The sequence below is a fragment of the Lepisma saccharinum genome, chromosome 26 (genome assembly GCF_977018435.1).
Source record: "Lepisma saccharinum chromosome 26, izLepSacc3.1, whole genome shotgun sequence".
Classification (NCBI taxonomy): domain Eukaryota; kingdom Metazoa; phylum Arthropoda; class Insecta; order Zygentoma; family Lepismatidae; genus Lepisma; species Lepisma saccharinum.
Window position 1 is genome coordinate 43,765,578 of NC_139254.1, and position 25,897 is coordinate 43,791,474.

At 36.6% G+C, this 25,897-nt stretch overlaps 1 protein-coding gene across 2 annotated transcripts in view; it reads right to left on the bottom strand.

The window, feature by feature from the left end:
- hyd (E3 ubiquitin-protein ligase hyd) overlaps positions 1 to 25,897 on the bottom strand; it is a 191,947-nt gene that overhangs the window by 44,450 nt on the left and 121,600 nt on the right. Inside the window, exons 25-32 of one of the 2 annotated variants that reach the window (XM_083112520.1) lie at positions 25,247 to 25,427; positions 21,673 to 21,844; positions 17,692 to 17,928; positions 13,504 to 13,615; positions 6,574 to 6,665; positions 5,681 to 5,931; positions 3,139 to 3,346; positions 322 to 548 (exon numbers count right to left, since the gene is read on the bottom strand). In XM_083112520.1, coding sequence (XP_082968646.1) covers positions 322 to 548; positions 3,139 to 3,346; positions 5,681 to 5,931; positions 6,574 to 6,665; positions 13,504 to 13,615; positions 17,692 to 17,928; positions 21,673 to 21,844; positions 25,247 to 25,427 — 1,480 coding nt within the window. Of the gene's footprint in view, positions 1 to 321; positions 549 to 3,138; positions 3,347 to 5,680; positions 5,932 to 6,573; positions 6,666 to 13,503; positions 13,646 to 17,691; positions 17,929 to 21,672; positions 21,845 to 25,246; positions 25,428 to 25,897 lie in introns of both variants that reach the window. The other variant, XM_083112519.1, reaches the window with a different exon arrangement.

Here is a 25,897-nt window from a genome sequence, read left to right on the forward strand (position 1 = left end):
TCCCAATTTTTGTACCGAATATCACAATGGATGAGGGAGGCTTCATAATCCAAAACACCCAGTGTAAATATCTCTTCTGGTTTTCATGTTACAGGCAATGAAAGTTTGGGATGCACAACTTTTGAAACACATGCTCAAGCAGTTTATTTCTAGACAGGGGGTGGGGAGGGAGGAAACAAGAGGGTAGAAAAGGGAAAAAGGAAGAGACAGAAAGAGAATGAAAATCTTAAATAATTCACAGAATCAATCATGCACACACAATTTCAGAAACTCTCTCATAACAGGGCATGCCAACAATGGAAGAAAATGCTGGTGACTTACCTGATCATTCCATGCTTCAATAGGTAGTCCATCTCGCAAAACATCTGTTTCACTACTTTCTGTGCCTGACCTCATGTAATATATGAGTGCATCAAAGACATATGCTATGTGTTTTAAGGAAGACACGTCCAATACTGGGAGGCTGTCCAAGTGTTCACCATTATGAGCACGCATCAGTGACAGGCAATACGAGAGGAATTCACGCCGTGCAGAATGTGGATCAGTAGCTGCAAATAAATACAAATAATTTTCCATGAGTTACTAAACGCATATTCAATAATAATTACTACACAAATTTTAGTACAAAAATTAACTGAAATATATTTCAGTGTTGTCATGGATAATATCTTAAATGTGATTTGGAAACTTTACACATGACAAAAAATAAAAGATTTCTATCCTAATAAATAGAAACACACGTTTGTGGTGAAAAGATGATCAAAATTTTTGTACAAGAACTGAACACATTTAAAGATTGAAAATAAAATGTCATTTTTTTGTGTTAAAATGGTGAATAAAATCCCATAAGTTGATTTAAAAAAAACATATCTACCACACAAATAAAATTTATATTCTTCACATACCTAAACTTCACTCATGTAAAAAAAACGTGAAAAAAATCTTACAAATCTTTGGCTTCATGGTCTCTGACAGTACTGTATTTGCATTCAGGATGAATGTTGGACAGAGGGCTACAAAAAGCTCTTCCACTTCCAGGTGAATTCCCTTCAAGTACATTGACAGAAGGTATGATCCTGCCTTTTTAATGCTAAAATTAATCATATTTCATTTCTGATAACAGTGCATAACTTTTCTTGATACTTGCCAACATGCGTAATTGAACATTTTTAAGCAAACTTAGTTCCATTTGTTAGAACACGTTTACATAGTATATTAATATAGAAGAATTGTGTCAAAATATGTACTTCAATTCATTAATGTAGTTATTGAAATGTGATGTTAGGAGGGAGAAGTTTATTTTGCGTAACTATAGCTTTTCAAATTTTAAATCACCATTTAACACTGAAATGCCATATTTATATACTACTTTTGATCCAGAAATGTAGCCAGTTCTTGTACCAAATTTTGATCTTTTTTTTTCACCATAAATATTTGGTTGTAGTAATCAGCAGGGGTGGCACCAGGGGGGCATGAGGGGGTGCATTTTTAGATGCCGATATACGTACAAACTTTTCTGCACTGGCGGCAACCTCTTTCTATCGTCAGCATTGTTATGATATTTTTCTTCTTTTGTTTCTTCAAGTGGTCTGTTTGTGGTTTTCGATAATTGCCTATAGCTTAACGAGAGTTATGTCTTTTTCTTTTTCTGTTTTGCACTGTTGATAAACGGTTCATTTTCCGCCTACTTGTTCTTCCTCACACTGGAACAAAAATTTCAGCTGCTTTCAAGGTATCACCAAGTCGTGCTCGGGAAATTATTTAATGGGAGTTGTAACGTGAAGGGTAGTTTTCTCGTTAATACGTACTATCTATTTGTTCCACGCAATAGCCGCGATTAGGAAGGATGAACGCCGCTACTGGTTCCACGTAACATGTCTGGTAAACGTAACACTTCAGGCTTTTTCAAAAACTGTTAGGAAGAGGCCCAGTGTTCATGAAGAAATTTTACAGTTCATTGTTGGGGATAGTGCGGCAGAAGGGATTTTAACAAAGATGAAGTTGCTGTGCACTTTGAGTTTTGTCCTGAAGTGGCAGACGGAAGGTACATATTATGTAATATATAATATACTAAATTTTGTACCTCCATTGGTTACATTGAAAAGGTTCAAAAATTGTGTTTTTAAAGGCAAGGATAATTTCACTTTGTTTTCACTAAGACTGCAACGTGTATCTCAATGTTTACACTGTATGACCACTTTCTTGGGAGTATAAATGAGACCTTAATACATATCATCATGGGCATCCAGGGGGAGGGCAAGAGGGACACAGCCCCCCTGGAAAACTGATTGATTGATTTGGTGATATAAGTCCAGTTTATGCACAGTAAGGCTAATCTGGACTGGACCTACAGTTTAAAGTGGGATCCGAACCACTATGTGCCTCCACTGGGTATCGAACCCTGGACACCTTGATTACAAGGCGATGATGCAACCACTGCACCATCGGGGAGGCACTTCCCTGAAAAATGAATATTATTTCAAGCACATAATTTCATTTCAGTCAGTAATTTACGTTAATCAGTGGCGGCTTTTAGGGATGCAGTTTCTCCCTGCTTTTTGCTATTTTTGCCTCTGCACTATGCTAAACCTTATGTACCAAGGGGAATTAAACTGTCCTTGCCCCTTCCCTCCAGTTTTGAAAGGTTGCATGCGCGTTTCATGGTTTCCTTATTTTCAGCATCGCACCCCCAAAATTTCTTTCTGCACCCCCTCAGCACACCTAGATAATTAATCCTGGCGGCACCTTAAACAAGGTTTAATTGTGTCACAGTTCTGTTGCAAATTTAGAGTTGAGCCAAGCTAACTCTTATCACAGAACAGCCTTCATAGCAGTGACCTGCTGTTGCCACGTTTACCCACAAAGACCCTTGAAATCACTCCATCTCGAAGTGGCCAGCAAGGAAACAGAATTTTGTCAAAACTGTGCATTGTGAATTGGTGCCAGGCGATAGCTTGACCCAGATATAATAAAAATTGCAAGTTTTGCATAATTGCCAGGTTATTTACACTCCTTTAATGTGTCATGCTCCATTTTTCACACTCCAACCAAAATCTGGGAAGTATCAGCCAGAATCACAGTGATTACATTCCAAGCTAATGAATACGTCTACCAAAACCTAGGAAAGAATTCACTCACCTTCCCTTTCACGGCCTCTTCCTTCGGTTGTGAAACCTACAATCCTTGTGCGTTCACGACGTCCAGTATTTGTATGGAGAGGGTGGCTGGGGTGTGTGGGATCTGATGAATTGGTGAGTGAAGCCCCAAACCGGAGCTGAGCTTCAGTAGAATCCATCACTGTCAGCAACCAGTCCCAAGTTGGCTTCAAGTGGTATTCCAGGTACAACTGGTTAGAACAAAAACGAAGTTCATAAGTAAAGGAAAGGAGCAAGTTCAAACAGTACAGCACACCAGTTTTACGCAAAAAAAACAGCAAATCTTATTATCAATAAACATGTATACAAGCAACAACAGAAAACATTCAACTTGATAAGGGTTTTAGATATGAGGATAAGGGTGCAAAATAGCCATATGTACCGATGGACCCAAAAATTTTAACTCATTCACATTCATTCATCCCTAAAACTTTGTCTTAAATCACTAAATGAAAAATGGGATCATAGGTTTTTCCATCTTGAGGGTGGCCACTCTAGGACCATGATAAAATTCAAGTATAATTCACAGTTTTCAAGGTGAACCTTCCAAAACTTCAAGGGTACAAGAAGAGGTTTTCTCTATTTCAACTAGGGATGGGACCGAGTAACCGGTACTCTATCAGTATCAGCCGATATAGGAATATCGGTTTATCGGTAAAGATAAATATCTGATAATTTAGTGCAAAATTCTGCCATTTTGTTGTAATTTTTATGGACAATCTACATGCCCTACTTTCTAAACAAGTAAATGTCTAAATATGCAATTTCTTTTTCACTGTAGTCACCTTGCAACACACATTTATTAAGGTCAATGAACCTTTCACGTTCTTCAAGGACCATTTCTAATTTTATATCTGTAGAATATCAGTTATTGGTATCCGTAAATTTTATATCGGTACTTTATCGGTCTCGGCCAAATTTTCATATCGGCCCATCCGTAATTTCAACGTTACGTATTACCTCCTCTCGCCACCCACATACATACATACACACAAATATAGTAACAATATTAAGGGTTTGTGTGATTCCAGTATATCCAAAAAATCCTAATTCAATTCAATTAAAGGGTACATATATTTAAAATATTTAATTTAAGGTGTGGAATTTATAATTGCCATTTCACATGCTCAGGCTTAAAATATGCCTACAAACTCAAACCAAGTCGCAAATGCTACAGGATATAGTAATCTACGAATTTTTTTTTGTTGTATAAGAATTTCAAGCTCAAATTTACGTAAATTAGTTGAAGATATCTTGCCTAGCAATAATGTTCCATTTGTAAGATAGATTGCTCTGTAAAAGGCACTAGCAAAGTAAACGGATTGAGATAATTCTGTTTTGTTTTCCATCAAGCTTTCTTTTACTTCTTCCATTAATATAAATACTAAACTGTGAAATACTTGCCTCAGGGCATTTATAAATATGCAAAAATTTAATGGGATTTGTATCAATAAAAGTTGCAATATTTCATGTCTAGAGAGAAAAATTCACATATTCAAGGAATTCCCGGTGTGTAACCACCCTGCATCTTATACAGAATTTTCTACATAGTATGCTTTATTGAAAATACATTTTAGTATGGTTAGGTCTCAAGATAATCAGCAAAGATGTTAAAGTTCAAATCACCAAACCTGAGACCTTCTGTAAACAAAACCATGTGCATGCAGAAAGCATTGCAAACTCATAGAAGTAAAATAATCCACACGAAAATCCAGTGTTGTTACAGGATTCATTACGTAAGGTAAAACAACTGCCAATTTGTAGTATGGGATACACTGCCTCAAATGACGTCTCACTTTAAACCCAATGGTCTTTCTTTTGTACTTATTGCTTCACTTTTATGGTTACTCTTTGCACCAGTAATCATTTCCCATAAATTTAGCTCTTTCTTGAATGTGAATTGAATATGTTTTACTTGCATTTTTTTAGACAAAATGATATAACATGGTAACGTATATTTCTAAGGTTTGATAAAGATAGGAGTGTATTTGAAATTTATTTGTAGATTTTATGTAAATAAAATATATAATGGGCATAAACAGCCATATGCAATGCTGTAAGTTCAATAAATATATTGATGATGATGATCAAAACAAGACAAAGAAAGTTCGTAAATTTATTGCGGTTGGAAACTTTGACAAGCATCCTAATAACGATTTTTGTTCCGCCAAATATAGTGCACTTCCTAAAATAAATTGGTGACACGGCAAGGCAAGATAAGTGTGAACATTTTGTAGGAATATGCATTGTAACTTTCAATGAGCTTAGAGATTTGTGTACATAATGACATTTTATAACATTGGTTATTTTCTAAAAATAATCATGTGAATAGCAAGGAAGTAGTGCCACTTTCAACATGGCGAGTTCTAAGCGTGCGGGAAGGTCTCGGTGTTCAGTGATACATGGAATCGGTGAGACGGTTTGTTTACAGAAGGTCTCAGGGTTGGTGATTTACACTTTAGAAAGTACCTTGCAATTTTACAGTTTGCATAAAAAAATTGCTATCATGGAAGATGGAATGTTACCTGAAGGTTTATTGATTCCTGGTAGGAGATTTCCAATGTTCGAGGTAGTGCAGGTGCCAAAGCATGGTAATCCTGCAGCATGGTGAGAAGGTCTGCAATCTGACGGACAACAATCCCGAATGCACGCCCGAGGCAACTTGCTGTTGTGGCCATCGTAACTGGTTCTTGGTTTGTTGCTGCTGCAACAGCTGCGGTGGTTGTTGTGGACCTCCGAAGAGATGTTGGGTCGATGAATACTAGGCTGCTTCCACCTGGAAATTTACATAAAATAAGTTACAATTGCTCTCATCTATTGTCAATATGAGAAGCCTACAATTTACAGTATTAGGAATTTTCAAAGAATACATTTAAAATTCACAGTGGCAGCAATAAAGGTGCCCTTCAACATTTTCAATTCCTCATATTTGTATCATGCATAAAATATGCTTTATCTCAGTTGAGAAACATGGTGGGTTTGTACTCTTGGTGTTAGAAAGGATGTCCTTAGCTTTGACAATATCATCTTCCTTCTATTTTTACGCCTCACAATGCACAAAACGAAGCCACCAATTATGGTGATGGGTAATTTGAGTTTACATATTCTTGAACTGACTCCACAGTTACCAATAATACTGAAGCCTGATAATTTTAAGAATTCATTTTCAAGAGCCTGTGTGTAAATTACATCAGGAAAATAAATTAAATGCATAAGGCTTCTCTTAAATTTGGCACACACTCATTTTAGATATGCTTTACCACTGCCTGCCCACATAAAATATGTTGTTACCTGCAGGCCGATTAATACCATACAATGAAACTCTCTCTTACATGCCATTCTTGGATTGTAAAGAAATGAAAAGAGAAACCTACACTTAAAATAATAAGGATGTTATTGGTATGAAGATAATACAAACCTCCAGTTCGTACTCCAGCCTCCCTGTTCCGTATGGCCCACTGCATTGACTGTGGTGCAAGGTTTGACCTGTGTCCATGGCCTGTGTTGGTGCTGCAGGGAAGTAATTAAAAATAAGTTTCTCAACTGCCATATCCAAGAATACACTTTACCAGAGGACCATGATGGAATTCAAGTATAATTCCCGGTTTTCAAGGCAAAGTTTCCAAATATTCAAGGCTACAAGTAGATGTCATCTCTATTCCAGACTTAGGTATTACTTCCTCTCAGCCCCCCATCCCCCCCTTCCACACACAAACATATTAATAATAAGGATCTGTGTGTTTGCAATCCTATCAAAAAAATTCTAATAATTCGATTCAATTAAACGGTATAAATATATGTATATATATTGGTACACAGTGTTTAAGTAACGTTACATTTGCCATTTCACATATTCAGGCTCGAAATACCTCTACAAACACAAGTCATAATTATTACGGGGCATGCTAATCTACGAAAAATTGTTAATATATAAGAATTTTAAACTCAAATGTAACTAATCAACTTCATGATTATCTTGCAACAATCTTCCATCTGTCTAGTGTATTGTTCTGCAAAGAACACTAAAAAAGTAAACGGATTGAGATATAATTCTGCTTTATTTTCCATGCAGCTTTCTTTTCCTTCCTCGATACACATAAATGCTAAACTGCGAAAAACTTGTCTCATGAGCATTTATAAATGTGTATAAATTCAATGCGATTTGGATTAATTAATTAATAAGTTGCAATTTTTCACATCTACGGAGAAAAAGTCCATGCAGAATGCACACATAATTCCCAGAGCCAATAATTCACACATAATTCCTGGTGAATAGCCACTCTGTTTACCTTCACAGTTCTTAACACAATAAGATATAGCAGAAACTTAATTTTATGTTTATTAAGGAGGCTAATAACAAAAATTGTCATGAGTAGCCGAAAGTGTAAAATAAGCTAATTCAATCAACCAAGATCAAAAACTTAAAATGCAGCAAAATGAAAAATCATGGACAATGAATTCTGTAACATTTTGCTCTACTGGGACCATGAAATTGAATATAGAGGGTGAGTCACCTAAAATTACCACCAGAAATATTTTGTAAACAACAATAAATATTGAAAAACTGTTTTCACAGATATATAGGTATGAGAGGGGCTCATGAAATTAGTGGACACAATACGTTCAACTACATAAATATGGTTTTCAACACAAAATTAGTTGTTTTTTAATGGACACACCCATTATATTTTTAGCAATTCTTAATTAATAGAGGCATGCAAATTTCGTTTTTGACGAAAACACGAAATATGAAATAATATGCTGTAATGTTCATTTTCATGTTTGTGAAAAGTGTGAGGTGCATTTTTCTACCCAGTTTTGTCACAAAAAAATGCGAAATGAACTGCAAAATGCGAAATTGACTCTTAAACACGAAATTTACCGTTTATATACTGACGCGACACTTTCTGAAGTCTGAAGTATCCTGTGAGTTATGCAATTCATGGAAAATTGATTAATTCTGTTGCAAATATTTGAGAAGAAAAAATTGACCCCTTTACCCAGGAATAAACTTAATACTCAAGTTTATTTTATGTAACAAGTGCAGTTTTTAAATCAAATTTAGGATTATATTCACAATTTTAAAACCAAAATGTCATTTTATATAGCACATTTGATGTGATTACACTGTTCAACAATGAAATTTTTACAGAAAGGAAAATGCCCAATCTTTATAGATTTTGGTACGCTGAATTCGAAAATGACAATAGTTTTTGTTTTTTAGCTCCCGTTTTTGAGATAAAGTAAAAAACAATCTTAGAGATTTTGGTACGCTTTCGTATGTTTTCGTGCTATATGAAGTTTGTCACGTCCTTATCCTTCCACATCTAACGATCCCACCTTTATACCAACATCATATAGATCATATAGCGAAATGCACAAAATCACGCAAAGTGAACTCAATGATCTTGTTAGAGACTTGGACATTCCAAAACATAAAGCCGAAGTATTAGCTTCTCGTTTAATGGAGTGGAATCTTCTGGAAGATAAAGTTCGAGTATGTACTTTTCGCCAACGTCAAAAGTCACTCGAAAGGTTTTTCAACACAACAAACGAAATGACATACTGTGCGGATGTTGAAGGTTTGATGCAAGAACTCAATATCTTACACAAACAGGACGATTGGAGACTTTTCATAGATGGTTCGAAAACTAGTTTGAAAGCCGTGCTATTACATAATGGCAATGTGCTTCCTTCCATCCTAGTGGCATATGCAGCCCTAGCAAACGAAAGTTACATCATGATGAGAGGTATTTTAAACAGCATCGATTATGATAAGCATCAATGGCTCATATGTGCTGATTTAAAAGTCATCGGTATGCTTATGGGCCTACAAGGTGGGTACACTAAGTACTGCTGCTACATTTGTGAGTGGGACAGTCGTGCTAAGGATTTACATTACAAACAGAAGGACTGGCCACGACGACAAGCTTTATTGCCTGGCAAGAAAAATGTCTCATGGGAGCCACTTTAAATCCCAGTAAAGTCTTGTTACCACCACTACATGTGAAGCTAGGATTGATGAAGTCATTTGTAAAAGCAGTGAATAAGAGCAACAAACGAGCATTTGAATACTTGCGTGTAAAATTCCCTGGACTGAGTGCTGAGAAGATCAAGCAGGGAGTATTCATTGGTCCACAAATACGTAAGGTCCTTGGAGTGTATTCTCAGTCCTGATGAGCTAAACGCGTGGCAATTCTTTCGGAAAGTTACGTCATTGTTCTTGGGCAATAGGAGGGCTGAAAATTATATTGAACTTGTGAATGACCTTATATGTGCCTATGAGAAACTGAAATGCAACATGCCACTCAAAATGCACTTCATTCACTCACATATCGATCGACGTTTTCCCTGAAGATTGTGGGGCGTTTAGTGATGAACATGGTGAGAGGTTTCACCAAGAAATCTCTGTAATGGAACATCGATACCAAGGAAGATTCAGTGCTTCAATGTTGGTAGATTTCTGCTGAACTTTGCAGATAGACTCTCATCATCCCCATAAGAGGCAGGCGAAGAGAAAACGCGTGTTGTAAACAAGGTAGCTGTTAATAGTGTATCTTTAATTTAACTAAATTGACTAGCATTTCATGTACTTAGTCTAAAGCACTTTGATTTATTTTTTAACATGATTTGTGAATAGGTTACATTTTACTAGTTTGCATTGTTAGTTTGCATTGTAAAAACTAGTCTGACATAAATGATGTGATATATGGAATCAGCAAGCTTGTCATTCAAAAATTTTGAATAGAATATGAAAAATATATGTATCAGTATTTCAGTAGCAATATAAACTTCAACACCCTGTATCTTAAAAACTAGAGCCATTCGAGAAAAACAAACTCCATATTTTTGATCAGTGCATCGAATTAACCCCAAAACCACTGTAAATTGTTTGGTAAGTAAATGTGTGTTAGGCAGTGCTACGCTTGTTAGACTATGGCCCATTATAATGTGTGAAGAACATAAAAGTTTCAATAACTTCCAAACCTGAGCTAATCTAGATTTTTAATTGTCATTTTCAACTTCAGCACACTCAAATCCATATAAATCAGCTATTTTGGCCTCTGTAAAAAACAAAAAGTTAAAATTTGTTGTCTAGTGTTATTCACCGCTATAACACTGAAATTTTATTTTATTTACCGCTTTTGAACCCGAAATAGACTGTTTTTGTACTGAAATTTTGCTTTTTTATTTACCAAAAATATGTGCCTCTAATAATTAATTTTTCCAAACTTTCAAATGAGCTTAAAATACAATAGGGTTTCCATTAAAAAAAAAAAAAACTAAGTTTGTGTTGAAAATCGTGCAGTTTTTAAATCAAATTTAGGATTATATTCACAATTTTAAAGCCAAAATGTCATTTTATATAGCACATTTGATGTGATTATTCACCGCTATAACACTGAAATTTTATTTTATTTACCGCTTTTGAACCCGAAATAGACTGTTTTTGTACTGAAATTTTGCTTTTTTATTTACCAAAAATATGTGCCTCTATTAATTAATTTTTCCAAACTTTCAAATGAGCTTAAAATAAAATAGGGTTTCCATTAAAAAAAACTAAGTTTGTGTTGAAAATCGTACTTCCTTGCGTAGTTGAACATATTGTGTCCACTAATTTCATGAGCCCTCTCATACCTATACAACTGCGATAGCAGTTTTTCAATATTTATTGTTGTTCATGAAATATTTCCGGTGGTAATTTTAGGTGACTCACCTTGTATAATGTTAAATTTGGATTCCACTATTTTAAAATTATTTCCCCAATTTCACATTTTGCTGTATTTTTATATTTAGCAGATGCCTGTGAAAACATACCATGGTGAATCAAATGGAACTTTACAGGCTCAACAAAAATTGTAGCACACACTATGTAGAGCTCAAATTTAGGTAAGCTATCAGTTGTTGTTTGCAGAATGTCCTCAAGGTTAACAGTGATCAACTGAGATTTAACCTTTTGAGTCCCAAGGCCATTTTCACTGGTAAGACTCTCGGTACCGAGCCAATTTTGAGCAAAATGCAGAGTTTCAATTAAATGAGTGTAGATCGGAGACTAATTGCCCTAGAGAGATGAGTGATATACCGTTGAACGCGGAATGAACCAGAGATTCAGACTATATGAAATTTATGCAAATTCGGCGTATATGTGGTTGGGGGAGGGGCTAACTCTCAAAATTCCAAAATTGCGGGGAAAAAAATTTGGTTCTCCCCACCCTCCCCTCAAGAAAAAAGTACATGAAAGTGTCGACATGCACATAGAAATGATCACTGACATGTAAGGAACACAAAAATATTTGCATTATTATCATATGACCAATGTAACTTGAGTTGTACCCCCAAAAGGAATGGTGGGCACGCCACTGATTCAAGCCTTCAAAATGCAGCGGTACCTTGAAATGACTTTAGCTCAGAGACTATTTGCCCTGGAGATATGAACGATATACCGTTGTACGCAGAATGAATCACAGATTCAGACGATATATAATTTATGCACATTTGGCGTATATATGGGAAGGAAAGGGGAAAAATCCCCTCAAAACTTTTTTTTTTTAAAATGGGGTTTCTCCCCACATCCCTCCTGCCCCCTGAAAAAAGGATATGAAAAGTTCAAAATGCACATAGAAATTATCGCTGGCATGTAAGAAACAGAAAAATATTTTCATTTTTGTCATATGACCAATATTACGAGAGTTGTACCCCTGAAACGAAAAGCTTGTACGCCACTGTCATAAGCTTTGGAATTAATCGAACTGCAGAGTTACATTGAAATGACTATAGCTCAGAATTTGGCGTATATATGGAGGCGGAAGGGAGAAAACCCACAAAAATTATTTTAAAAAATTGTCACCACCCAAAAAATGTCCTTGCACTTGGGCAAAAAACGACACCTACGCACAACATTCACGGACGAAAAGCTAGAATGCAGTGAAAAATGAGCGCCGATTCTTGCAGCTGCTTGAAATTCTATTTTTAGACAATGCAGGGTAACCCGTGTTGCAACTTGTGGACACTTGTGCTAAAAAAAACAAAGGTTTCCTTCAGCGCGCTTCGAAATTCCATTCTCACAACGCAGATTCAACAACCAGTCTTCCCCTCCCCCACCCCACACCCCCTGCTTGCACCCTCACGGAAATCTTTCATTTTGACATCGGATACTGATAAACAAGTTTCCTTCGAATGCAGTTAACAGGCGGGAGTGAAAAGCATTGCTTTAGAACAACAAAGCCCGTCTTCCTTTGTCGGCAAAAATTTTCCCTTGAAAAGAGATGCAAAAGAGAAGTCCCTTTTCCCGCCTTTTCACGAAGAAAAAAAAAAAGGTGCAAGAAACATTTCTGTTAAATACATGTGTTAGGAACAATATATATAAAAAAATCGAAATTCTAGCCAAAAATAGAAAAGTTATAACGTAAAAACTACGACCTTGACACAGCGTCTCAATCGAGACGCTTGGGACCGTGAGGGTTACATTAGGGTATCTCGATCGAGACGCTTGGGAAACTAAAGGTTAAATGTCATTTTAAGGGTGAGCACCTCCACACAAAAGGAGTGGGCAATCCCAGGTTACTGAGAAGTTAGAGGCTGCATACCAGCAAACTGAAACTTTCTCTTCCCTAAGATTGTGTCTGGATAGCTGCCTTTGAATTATCCAAATAAATGGTTTGAAAATTCAAACTTTAACATTGGTAGTAATTTTAAGGGGAATAAACATTTGAATTCGAATTAAATTTTTTTGGTGCATCAGTAATTAAACTATTTTGCACCTGTCATGTTATATGGGGTCCAGCCCCTTACCATAACTGTAATGTCGTATATTTAAAACATTAAAATATTCTGACAGGTTAAAAGTTGAGGCTGTAAAGGGGCACTCAGCACACATAAGGACAACACAGAGGACAACACACACCCAGTCCTATGAAGATTATACAGGCCGTAGGTCAAGATGCCAGAGCCTCGTTAGTCGAGAATAAACATGAATAACCAAATAATTATAATTATACAATTTTGAATTTAAAAGAGTCCACTGCACTATTTCAGGGTGTCTGCCAAAATAACATACCAAAAATTCTTGAATTTCTCCTGACCCTTTCCCCTTTTTTTCTTAACATTATTTAATGCTAATTTTTAATTAACTTAAATTTCACTTAGGTACAGTTCCAAATTAAGAAAAATAGATATTTTTATTCAATGGAAAACCCCTACCATAAGGGCGGTTAAGATGAAAACTGAAGTTGTACTTTAACAAGAGATTTAGACTTAACTTAAAAAATGTTCAAAAAGAATCTTAAGTGATGCTTTCATTATGCCCATATTATAGATAGTAAGTTATAATTTGAAAACTAAGACTTACTTCCTCCTCTCCAACTGTTCGTCAGCCAATGCAAATTCTTCAGTGTCCTGTTCATCTGTTTCTCCTGCTTCTGATTCGTCATCTTCCTGTTGACTAGACTCTGCAGAATCGTCTTCAGGAAAGAGGAGAAGTGATGCTATACCTATTCATACAAAATTGCTTTATTGCAGAAATCACATTTTCCCATTACTTTGCTATCTTCACTTTATGTCACACACACATAACTGTGAATTCAAAGCCTGAACAATAAACATGGATGTTCTTTAGTACAGCACTGGAGTATAAGTGTCTTCTGCCTAAATTAAATCTTGCTTCTGAGACAAATACAAAATTATTCTGACATACACGTATGCACACATATTGCAAACACTTATCCCCCCCCCCTCAGTTAAGTGATCACTGATTACCCAATTAAATTAATTGTATTAGTAAAACTTCCACATTTTTTGGTACTTGAAAGTGGTAACCATATGCAACATTTTGTAATTGAAATCTACAAGATAATTTGATAAAAAGTGGTGAATAGCAAAAAAAAATGAGTGGCTACAATACAACACTGAAGTACAGAAAGATATACTGGGCGTAAAACAGAGCATTTTTCTGATTGATCTTGTATATCGTTGTATTGGTTCATAGGTAAGATTACCGATATTTTACTGATCCGATATATCTATAAATATCTTATCATTTAGTGCAATATTCTGCCATTTTTTTAATAACTTCTATGAATATGAACATATAATCTCCATGTCCTACTTTTTAAAAAAGTAACGGTCTAAATATGCACTTTCTTTTGCATTGCAATCATTTGCTAATATAAAGTAAAAAAAAAAGTAAAGTGCTCCCCTGTGCATAGCACCATGCCATGAAGGCGTATAGGGGGTGTGGGGGTAATGCCCCACACTTTCTTGATCCAGTCATGAGTGAGGGTGATGTGATGTGATCAGCATCAAGCCCCTGACCGCCTTTACCCCCCCAGGTTTCCCCCAGGTACCCATGTTATTCGACGCTGGGTGGGCGCCGGGCCGCTTCCAACGTTAGAAAAGTTCCCGGATTTGAACCGGCCGGGGATCGAACCCGGGACCTTTAGCATGGTAGTCAGACACGTTACCGACTGAGCCACCACGGCCACACATTTGCTAATATAGATTTATAAATAAGGTCAATGAGATTCTTCCAGAACCATTTCAAATTTTATACCGGATTGATAAAATATCAGTATCGATAAATTTTGTATCGTACCTAATTGGTATCAGCCAAAATTTCATATCTGTCCATCTGTACTACGTAAGCACCATTGATTTTTATTTCACGTTTTGAACCTATTCTTTTTTTACAATAATCAGTAGTTACATGATTGTATTTCTTTCTATTCAGTAAAGCTTATTTACAGCTACCATTTAACCAGAATAAAACCAGAACGAAGACTCACCACAAGCACATGTTAAACCAGACCTTAAACAATTTTCCCTAATTTACAATGGGTGTAATTTTCCTTGTTTGCAGCACAAATAGTATAAAACTAGTAAACTTAGCCAAACGAGCATATGTAGGGGCTTACCTATTCACATAAATATTTACCTGTTTCCATGGGCTGCTTTCCACAGCAATTTTCATCACCAAAACTTTATCTACCTCAGTCATAATAGAAATAATAATATGTTATACAGGGCGATTTTCTCACTTGGAAACTAAACATTCCTCAATGAATTTTTAATATTTGTTCAGTTTCCTATGAAACTTTACATAGGCACAACTACGTATATCTATCAAAGCAGAATCATAACACCTCTCAATGAAATGAACTCTTATCTGTGACCTGAGACATGAAAACCAAGCAGACACATGTACTCAGTTGAACAGAGCACATTTATTTTTTGTGAATACTGTTGAATGAGTTCAGTAAAGCAAGATCATTTTTCATTGAAATTTCTACATAATAGGGATGGACAGATTAATCGTTACTCTATCGGTATCGACCATTTACTGATTATTTTACCGATCCAATATATATATAAATATCTTATAATTTGGTGCAAAATTATGCCATTTTGTTACAATTTTTATGGATAATCTCCAAACCTTACATTTAAAAGAAGTAAATGTCTCAACATGCAACTTCCTTTGCACTGCAGTTACCTGGAAACAAACATATATTAAGGAGGTCAATGAACTATTCAGGTTCTTCAAGAAACATTTGAAATTATATATCAGATCAGTAGAATATCGGTATCGGTAAATTTTATATTAGTACTTTATCGATTTGATTAATTGATTTGGTGTTTTAAGTCTACTGTATGTACAGTAAGGCTAATCGGGACTGGACCTACAGTTTAAAGTGGGATCCGAACCACTATATGCATCCAACAAGTATCAAACCTGGGACCCCTTGATTACACTGCTCCATCGGGGAGGCCTGGTACTTTATTGGTATCGGACAAAATTTCATATCGGTCCATCCCTACTACATAGTACATGTCCCGTGGATGCCAAATCCTAAGATGTTCTCCATATTGTGTGTCTGTGGTCCAAGAGTTGCTTCCAACATGTACAATACAGTTTACAGTTCCAACATTTTGTTAGGGAACATCTGGGGATATTGACGTTGCATGGTTTACAGATGAACCCTGGTTTCAACTGAGTGGCTATGCAAGACAACAAAACACATGTGCACGCACCACATACCCCACGCAAAATCCATACAGAGGCTTTACATTCAGAGAAAATCATGGTGTAGTGTGCTTTGTCTTAAAGACAAATTAAATGTCCCGTATTCTTTGAAGGTGTACTTGAACATGTTAACAGACACAAATTAATGCAGGGTTGCTTCAATAAGATGGTGCAATAGCAGCTAAGTTCACCTGATGCCACATGGTTTCTTCTTAAAAATTTTCTTGTTCCTATATCTAGACATTTCTAGATAGAGGGAAAGCATATGATAGCATGGGCAGAACAAAGATTTGCAACACTCAGAGAGAAAGGGGTTGAGAGAGAGGTTGTATATACAATGCAGAGCACATAGAAGACTAACCAACAGTTAATTTCTGTTATGTTAAGACACCACCGGGAAGAACAGGTTGGTTCAGCAACAGCAATGGATTAAAGAGGGAGGTGTGTGGCTTATCACAATCAGAATGGATATTATTATTAAGAGAGAGATTGGGAAGAAAAAAAGATGAAGGCTGCTAATATGGGTAAATAGCGGAGGAAACATTCAGAAACAACTTGATAGCTGGAACAAGCAATTCCAAAGAGCCAGAATGAAAATCAGCACAGAAAAAGAGGGAAGTGATAACAAGAAATGGAGGCACAAAGAATGAAGTTGGCACAGACGAGTTGAACGTATTGAAAGAGCAACCGTGCTTTGCACCATGCCAAGAAGGCATGTTGCGGGTTTGGAGTTAGGGCTCCACACTTTCTTGATCACGGACGAAGGTGGGGGTGATGTGATCAGCACAACACCCCTGGCCACCTCCCCCCCCCCCAGCATTTCCTCCAGGTACCCACTTTATATGATGCTGGGTGGGCACCGGAGCTGCTTGGCTTGAAACAGGTGGGAACTAACAAATGAAAGTGCTATTAAAGAGGATATAAAAATGCATGCTCCTTTTCTCTTCATAAACTTTTATCTTCTCATATAATATCTAAGAAACTGAAAGTATACAAAACATAATTTTGCCTGTAGTATTATATTATATGGATGCGAAACTTGGTCACTTACATTGAAAGAGGAATATAAATTAAGAGTATTTGAAAATAAAATCCTTAGGAAAATATTTGGATCTAAAAGGGATGAGGAGACAGGTGAGTGGAGAAGGTTACATAATTTAGAACTACATAATTTGTATTCATGTCCAGATATTATTAGAATAATTAAATCAAGAAGACTTAGGTGGGCAGGCCATGTGCCACGAGTGGGAGAGGAAAGAAGAGTTTACAGGATTCTTTTTGGGAAACCTGATGGTAAGATACCAGTAGGAAGATGAAGATGGAGGGATAACGTTGAGATGAAACTAAAGGAAATTGGTAATGATGGAAAACACTGGATTGACCTTGACCAGGATAGGGACAGATGGCATACTTGTGTTGGTGCAGCCATAAACCTTCGGGTTTAAGAAGGCTAGCTATTCAGTCCTACTTTCAATTTTAGTTTGCAAACTGTTCTTGAACAAGGGTCTATAATAATACCTGTATCGGAACCAGCAGTTGCCCCAGTTGGAATGCTGCGCTGAGCTGAGGAGTTGTCTTGGTTGCTTTGATTATCATCTGAATCTGATTCGGTTTCTGCCAAAAGATCTAGCTCGGTGTCAGATTCTCCATCCCCTGGAGGGTCTTCTGCTCCAGCCTCGGTCTCTGGCTCCCCTGCTCTATCCACGTGATCCTCCTGCTCACTACCTTCAGCATCACCATCCTCTGCTGCTAGCCCTAAAGTTAAGCAGAATTTCAATGTTAGCATACATTCACATAGTGCTGAAGTACCAAAAACACCAAATATCAGGATGTCTACAATTTCATAAAAATAAAATTCCCTGGCGTTTACAGGTCAAGAACCAAAATGTTCCAGAACAAGTCATTGTGGCAATTCATGTATTTACACATTTGTCTAAGACACTACATTTTAGCTGAACAGCACACTCAGTAATAACAGGAAGGAAAACTGACCAGAAATTAAATGTTGGGTAGGGGCCACATATTGACTAGTAATTAACAAAGAATTCTTTCTTTATAATAATACAGTATAGTTATGTTAACCTCTGATAAAGTAGCAATACAAAATCTACCAATACCAATACTCTACTAATTATAGCAGCTGCAACATGCAAATTAGAAACAGAAGAATCACTCTACTTCTAAATATTTATAATCACTAAAGCCATCTTTGCAATGAAGTCAGCTTTGATCTTAATTGATCTTCGGTATATACTAGGGTGATTGAAAAGTTCATGGGCACTTGCAACATTCATATTTCTCTAACGTTTCTTGCGCATCTTATGTGGCACAAGTATGGTCCCCAAAGGAAGAAGGCAAATGGATTTAACTTTTTGCAGATGTTTGCTGGTGGTATCACTTTTCAAAATGAAGGTGTCTGTGAGACACAAGAGGCAGAAAGGTGTTTCCCTTCTCCAGTTGTTTAGAAAAGGCAGCAAAAGGAAAAGTTCCTCTTTAAACAAACTTGCCGAAGAGAGAAAATGCATTTTCCATCAGCAGCTGAGGCTGGATTAAACCTTGAGCACACAGGAGCCTCTCCCACCTATAAGCCTCTCAGGACAGGAGGTTTTCAAGCACAAACTTTTCACATGTGCAGTTTGGACAAAAAAAATGAAGAAGGAAATAAGTTGTGGTGGTTTCCTTTTTCTACCAAGTATCATGTTCTTGTGGGAAGGTAAATTATTGGGCCTGAGCCTTACCAATGCCAATGTATTGGTATCTGAAAGTATTGGTTGAAAACTATTTATTCATACCTGCCAATACTTTTCAGGCATTTGGGTCTTTAAGGAACTCCGCAAAAATGTTGTACGACCCTTTCTCAGTGTCTAATTATCCTGAAAATTATGCAAATTCAAAGTTTCTTTTCATTTTCCACCAGTTTTATTTGAAGAAGCTGACTTTTGTGATGACTTTCATGCTGATAAATAACCTTTTGTGTCCCAAGTATCTCGATCGAGATACCCAAAAGTAAGCCTCACGGTCCCAAGTATCTCGATCTAGACGCTGTGTCAAGGTCGTAGTTTTTACGTTATAACTTTTCTATTTTTGGCTAGAATTTTGATATTTTTTTTATATTGTTCCTAACACATGTATTTAACAGAAATGTTTCTTGCACCTTTTTTTTTTCTTCATGAAAATGGAGGTGAAAAGGTAGGGGAAAAGGGACTTCTCTTTTGCGTCTTTTCAAGGTCAACTTTGTGCCGACAAAGGAAGACTTGCTTTGTTGTTCTAAAGCAATGCTTTTTCACTCCCGCCCGTTAACTGCATTCGAAAGAAACTTGTTTATCAGTATCCGATGTCAAAATGAAAGATTTCCGTGAGGGTGCAAGCAGGGGGTGGGGTGGGGGAAGGGGAAGACTGGTTGTTGAATCTGCTTTGTGAGAATGGAATTTCGAAGCGCGCTGAAGGAAACCTTTGTCTTTTTAGCCCAAGTGTCCACAAGTTGCGACAGGGGTTACCCTGCATTGTCTAAAAATAGAATTTCAAGCAGCTACAAGAATCAGCGCTCATTTTTCACTGCATTCTAGCTTTTCGTCCGTGAATGTTGTGCGTAGGTGTCGTTTTGTGCCTAAGTGCGAGGACATTTTTTGGGTGAAGTGACAATTTTTTAAATAATTTTTGGGGGTTTTCTCCCTTCCCCTTCCATATATACGCCAAATTTGCATAAATTTTGCATTTTGACATTTTTTTCGGGGGGGGGGGGAACCATTTTTTTTAAGAAAAGTATTTTTGAATGGATTTCCCCCCTTTCCCCCTCCATACGTACGCCGAATGTGCATAAATAATATATCGTCTGAATCTGTGATTCATTCTGCATACAACGGTATATCTTTTATATTTCTAGGGCATTTAGTTTCTGAGCTATAGTCATTTCAAGGTACTGCTGCATTTTGAAGCTTCGATCAGTGGCGTGCCGACTATTCCTTTTGGGGGTACAACTCAAGTTACATTGGTCATACGACAATGATGCAAATATTTTTCTGTTTCTTACATGCCAGCGATAATTTCTATGTGCATTTTGAACTTTTCATATCCTTTTTTTCAGGGGGGGGGGGGGCGAAACCCCATTTTTTAAAAGAAAAAGTATTTTCATAGGATTACCCCCTTTCCCCCTCCATATATACGCCGAATGTGCATAAATTATATATCGTCTGAATCTGTGATTCATTCTGCATACAATGGTATATCTTTCATATTTCTAGGGCATTTAGTTTCTGAGCTATAGTCATTTCAAGGTACTGCTGCATTTTGAAGCTTGAATCAGTGGCGTGCTGACCATTCCTTTTGGGGGTACACTCTGGTTACATTGGTCATATGATGATAATGCAAATATTTTTGTGTTCCTTACATGTCAGCGATCATTTCCATGTGCATGTCAACACTGTCATGTACTTTTTTCTTGGGGGGGAGGGTGGGGGAACCAAATTTTTTTCTCTGAAATTTTGGAATTTGGGAGTTACCCCCCCCCCGCCACATATATGCCAAATTTGCATAAATTTCATATAGTCTGAATCTCTGGTTCATTCCGCGTACAACGGGATATCACTCATCTCTCTAGGGCAATTAGTCTCCGAGCTACACTCATTTAAATGAAACTCTGCATTTTGCTCAAAATCTGCTCTGAACCGAGAGGCTTACTTGTGAAAATGGCCTTGGGACTCAAAAGGTTAAGAGTGGAATATTTCTACACTAATATTATATTTTGCACAACTTATATTTATTACAATTTTCAATCATGGGTAGCGGTATCGAAGTTACAATATTTCAGTAAAGAAAATGAATTAAAGAGAGTAAACTTGAATATTTTCTTTTTAAAATCAATGTTAAAAAGCCACTGTGGCCCTCGCAATAAACCGATGTGAATACAAAATTCTAAAATGTACATAATTGGATTAGGTAGTACTAAAAAAAAGCATCATAGTCGATCAGTAAGCTACATAAATATTGTTTAATTGTAGAAGACTGCACATATGTCGAACTGTTGGAAACAGTTTTTGGCAGTGTGCTAAATAGGGGTCCAACACGGATGGACTGAAATTAGCAATTTTTTTTTTTTTTTTTTGGTGGAGAATACATTTGAGGATGAGGTGGGGATTAAAGTTCTGCCATACTTTGTCTACAGGCCTGGCCTATCACATCATCAGATTTCCACCTTTTCCGGTCAATGGTTCAATTTCTGCAAAAACTGCACTTGAATTCAATGGAGGGTCAGGAATGACATCTGCAATTTCTTAGTCTGTGCACCAGCCAAGTGTGTTATACTGGAATCAACAACTGACAGAAGGATAGGTGAAGACCACAGCTAGTGATGACATTTATTTCCAAGAATTGACATTTGCTTGTGCGTATGTTTTGCCTTAATAACAGTCTGGCTTACAAGTGTCCAATAACTTTTGAATCACCTTAATGAAAAGGATAATCATTTATGTCTTTCAGAGAAACTCTTCCAATATAACTCACCTTCAACAGTATCCCCATCATCAAGTGCTTCCCCATGTGATCTTGCAGATGCAGACGACAATCCCACAGGCCTTGTGGGTTCCACAGTTATAGTGCTGGCACCCAATTCTTCACCTGCAGCTGAGCTTGCGTGTGGAGTCAACGGTTCTACAGAAAACAATTCTTCTCTTCCCTGTAAGATATATGCATACATAAGCTTCTCGAATGCTCTTAATTTTTATAATAGATTTAGCATAACTATTATGCTGAGTGTATACAGGAGTATATTACATTTTGAGGATGGGAATGATTCATCGAAGCTCAAAAAGTATTTGTCTGTGTAAACTATAAAATATCTCAAAAACTACTATAAGCCTACCACATAACAGCTCAATACAACATAAATTACCTTATTTTTCATGTAAATGTATGGCCATGTTGCTTGCATCTGTTGGCAAAAAATTGACCTGCTAGTGTTGCCAGATAAGGTGATATGGCCCTGAAATAGCAGTTTTCACTTATCCCATACAATCACCTGTCCAAACCCATCAAAAGCTGCTCATTACTCATATTGGATGCAAATGACAGATTAACATGTCATCAGACAGCTCTAATTTAAGCCCCTTTGAAAATTTCTTATACATTTTTCTTACTGCTCTGGCACCCACCCGTATAAAGTTGGTACCTGGAGGAAACTCTGGGGGTAAAGGAAGCCAGGGGCATGGTGCTGACCACATTACCCCCATCCTCAGCCGTGATCAAGGAAGTGAGGAGCCCTCCACACCCCCTATATGCCTTCATGGTGTGATGCAAAGCACTGGGGAGAACTTTACTTTACTTTTTATTATTTTATTACAATACTCCTCAGGGTACTTGCCCCTTTCTTCTAATAAGCACCGTAGCAAAAATAAAAATCATTTGAGTCGGTGTCAAATGTTTTGACCACCCCAAATATTATGAAGATGAACTCCTTTATATCTCTGAATGTCAGTTTAAGTACAGTAGTTCTACATTAGCATGCAATTTTAATTTAATGAAACCTGCAATGGACCAGTGGTTTTAAATGCAAATCCATTGCACTAACCAACTACTCCACCCGGGAATTCTATATTATTTTTACTACATTTAATTTACCATTTCCTAAGAAAGACGACATTTGCTTGAAATCTACAGTGCAATGCTGTTTATAGGGGCGTTTGGTCATAATCTTTGATTTTGTTCTGTTTCCAATTTTATTCAGTGTTGATGTTCCATTGAATTCTATACATGCTTGGCTATTTTTGACGTTTCTATTTTTTCTTTCCTTGAGTGTTTGTGTTCATCTACCCTCGTTTCTACAGGATAACCAGATTACAGTCAATTACTCAGGAAACAAAATCAGTAACAGCAAAAACAATTATAGAATTTTTGGATGTGGAGTAGTTGGTTCCTGCAACGAATGTGTAGTAAAATCACAGTTCCATCATAGCTTCAATCCCCACCACAATCAAAACATAGTGTCAGGATGGGTAAAAGTAGTGTGTCCTAGGCAATGGATAATATCTAGGGGCATATTTTGTTTTTGACGAAGACACGAAATGTGAAATAACACACTGTAGCGTTAATGTTTCATGTTTTTGAAAGGTGTGAGGTACATTTTGCTACCATGTTTTGCCATGAAATGAAATGCAAAATATACTGCTAAACACAAAATTGAGTTATGCAAATCATGGAAAATTGATTAATTCTGCTGTAAATAATTGAGAAGCAAAAATGGACTCCTAACTTAATGCTCTGATAATTATATAAATGTTGCATTAGAAGTGAAATGTTAATTTTGTGTAATAACAGGGTGGCTACTCTAGGACCATGATAAAATTCAAGTATAATTCTCGGTTTTCAAGGCGAACTTTCCAAAAATTCAAGCAGATGTATTCTCTATTTCAACTTTACGTATTACCACCTCTCAACATCCACACACAAATATCTTCATAATATAAAGGGTCTATGTGATTCCAACATCCAAAAATTATAATTCAACTAAACGGTATACATAATATAATTAAAATATTTAATTTAAGGTGCTGAGTTTCTATTTATAATCAGAGGTGCAACCATGAATTTTTGTCTGAGAGGGCAGGGAGAAAGTGCCAGGATAAACGTACTAATAATAATAATAGTGTTAATAATAATATTATTATAACATTATTATTATTGATTTGTTTTATTTTACTTCGCTCCTTGTGCCACGTTTGGCTAATTTGCGAAGATGGTGATGAGTGATATGATGAAATTGATGAATGGACAGTTACAAACATCCATGCCCAAACCAGGATTCGAACCTGCCGGGACCAACATTATTGTTATTATTATTAATAGTAGTAGTAGTAGTAGTATCAAAGACATTATTATCCTTGTAAATTATGCAAAAAATGGGTAGAAGTTGGTGCTAAAGAATTTGTGTTCGAACAAACAATTTCAATTATTTTTTCTCCACACGGCACAGTAGTTCAGATCTTACTTCAAACTGTAGGTTTAGTCCCGATTAGCCTTTCTGTGCATAAAGTGGACTTAAAACCACAAATCAATTAATCAATTATACAACATTTTTCACTTAGATAGTTCGGCGCCCAGGGCCGATTCCCACTACCTCCTAGCTATGGTTATAAACTTGATAAGAGTAAGAAAAGCAGGGATTGCAAGCGAAGCAAGCAAGAACATTTTTCGAAAATAATTTTTATTTGCATAAAATGTGAATAGGATTTGGATTCGAGAAAGTTGTAATTTTTCACGTCTACGGAGAAAAATTCAAGTAGAATTCACGCATAATTCCCGGAGCTAATAATTCCCGCATAATTCCCAGATTTCCCAGTGAGTAACCACCCTGAATAAGTACAGTTTTTAAATCTAATTCAGGTTTCTTATTCACCATTTTAACAGTGCAATGCTATTTTATATACCATTTTTTATCCCGAAATATGACAAGTTTTTGTACCGAAATCTTGATCGTGAACATGTGGCTCTAATAATATCCAATTAACATTTTATGTTAAAACGAATCCCATCTCAAAAACAAAATAAAATTACGTGCTGAGAGTGTATAGGAGCACTCTACACACAGATAAGACTCATGATAACATGGGATTATACTGGCTATGAATCTAGGTCTGAAACCTTATGCTTTGCAAGAATGCAGTTTCCAGGGTGTACTGTGTGGACCTCATTAATTGGGACCGAAGGTTATGCGGATAACGATTTTTGCAGATAATCAAACATGTGTTTATTTAACAAAGAAAAGCATCTACGGTACGTTTATTTTATACATACAGTACACAGAACTACATACGTATACTGTACAAGAAAACAAAAGACATGAGAAAATGAGTATAGTATGTGCCTAAATTACAGTAGTGTGTTACGTAATTATGCAGAAATGAGTGCACGGATAATTGACGTGCGGATAAACGACGTTCTACTGTTCCTTCAAAAATGGCACCCTTTACAATCCAAATGTGAGTATGGTGTTACATGGCATAAATGTTATCATAATATGATTTATTTCTAGTAGGCATCATACTCTTATGCTCCATTGGGTTGGAATGGAGGAACAACTTACGTGAATAATGTCTTCTATGTTGGAGTTTGCTAAAGCAAATGGAGCAGTTGGCCTTGCCACTCCCAGCCTGACAGGGGCTATCAGAGAGTCAGCTGTTTCACACAGTTCCTCTACTGCCAGCTTAATCAATGCCTGGAAAACTCTCTTGCATTTCACAAGTGGTTGGGACATGCTTGTTAAACTGGAAAATAAAACAGAACGTATGTCACACACAAGTACAAAAAATAAAACAGTGACATATAAACATGAGCATTATCAAATGGGGTGAAATACTATGTGCTATGAAATAACATTACAGCCTCGTTAATCCGGACTAACAGGGGGATAAGTTGACCGGTTTAATGAAACTCCGGATTAACTGAAATAACCTAAAAGAACAGTAGAAAGTGCATTACAACTACACTTATAGCAACAAAACACGTTTATTATGGTGTATGTAAAGGGCATAGGCCTGAATACACTATACAGAACAGTACAAAGTCTGCAGGAAACAGAATTTCATTAGTGGTTGACTGCCTTTTCTTTGGGACTGCTTTTCTTTGGGAAGTTCTCTTGTTGACTTCTAGCCACTTAAAAACCTTGCACTCTGCCTTGCCTGTCCGGATTAAGCGAAGTCCGGCTTATCGGGGTCCGGATTAATGAGGTCTTACT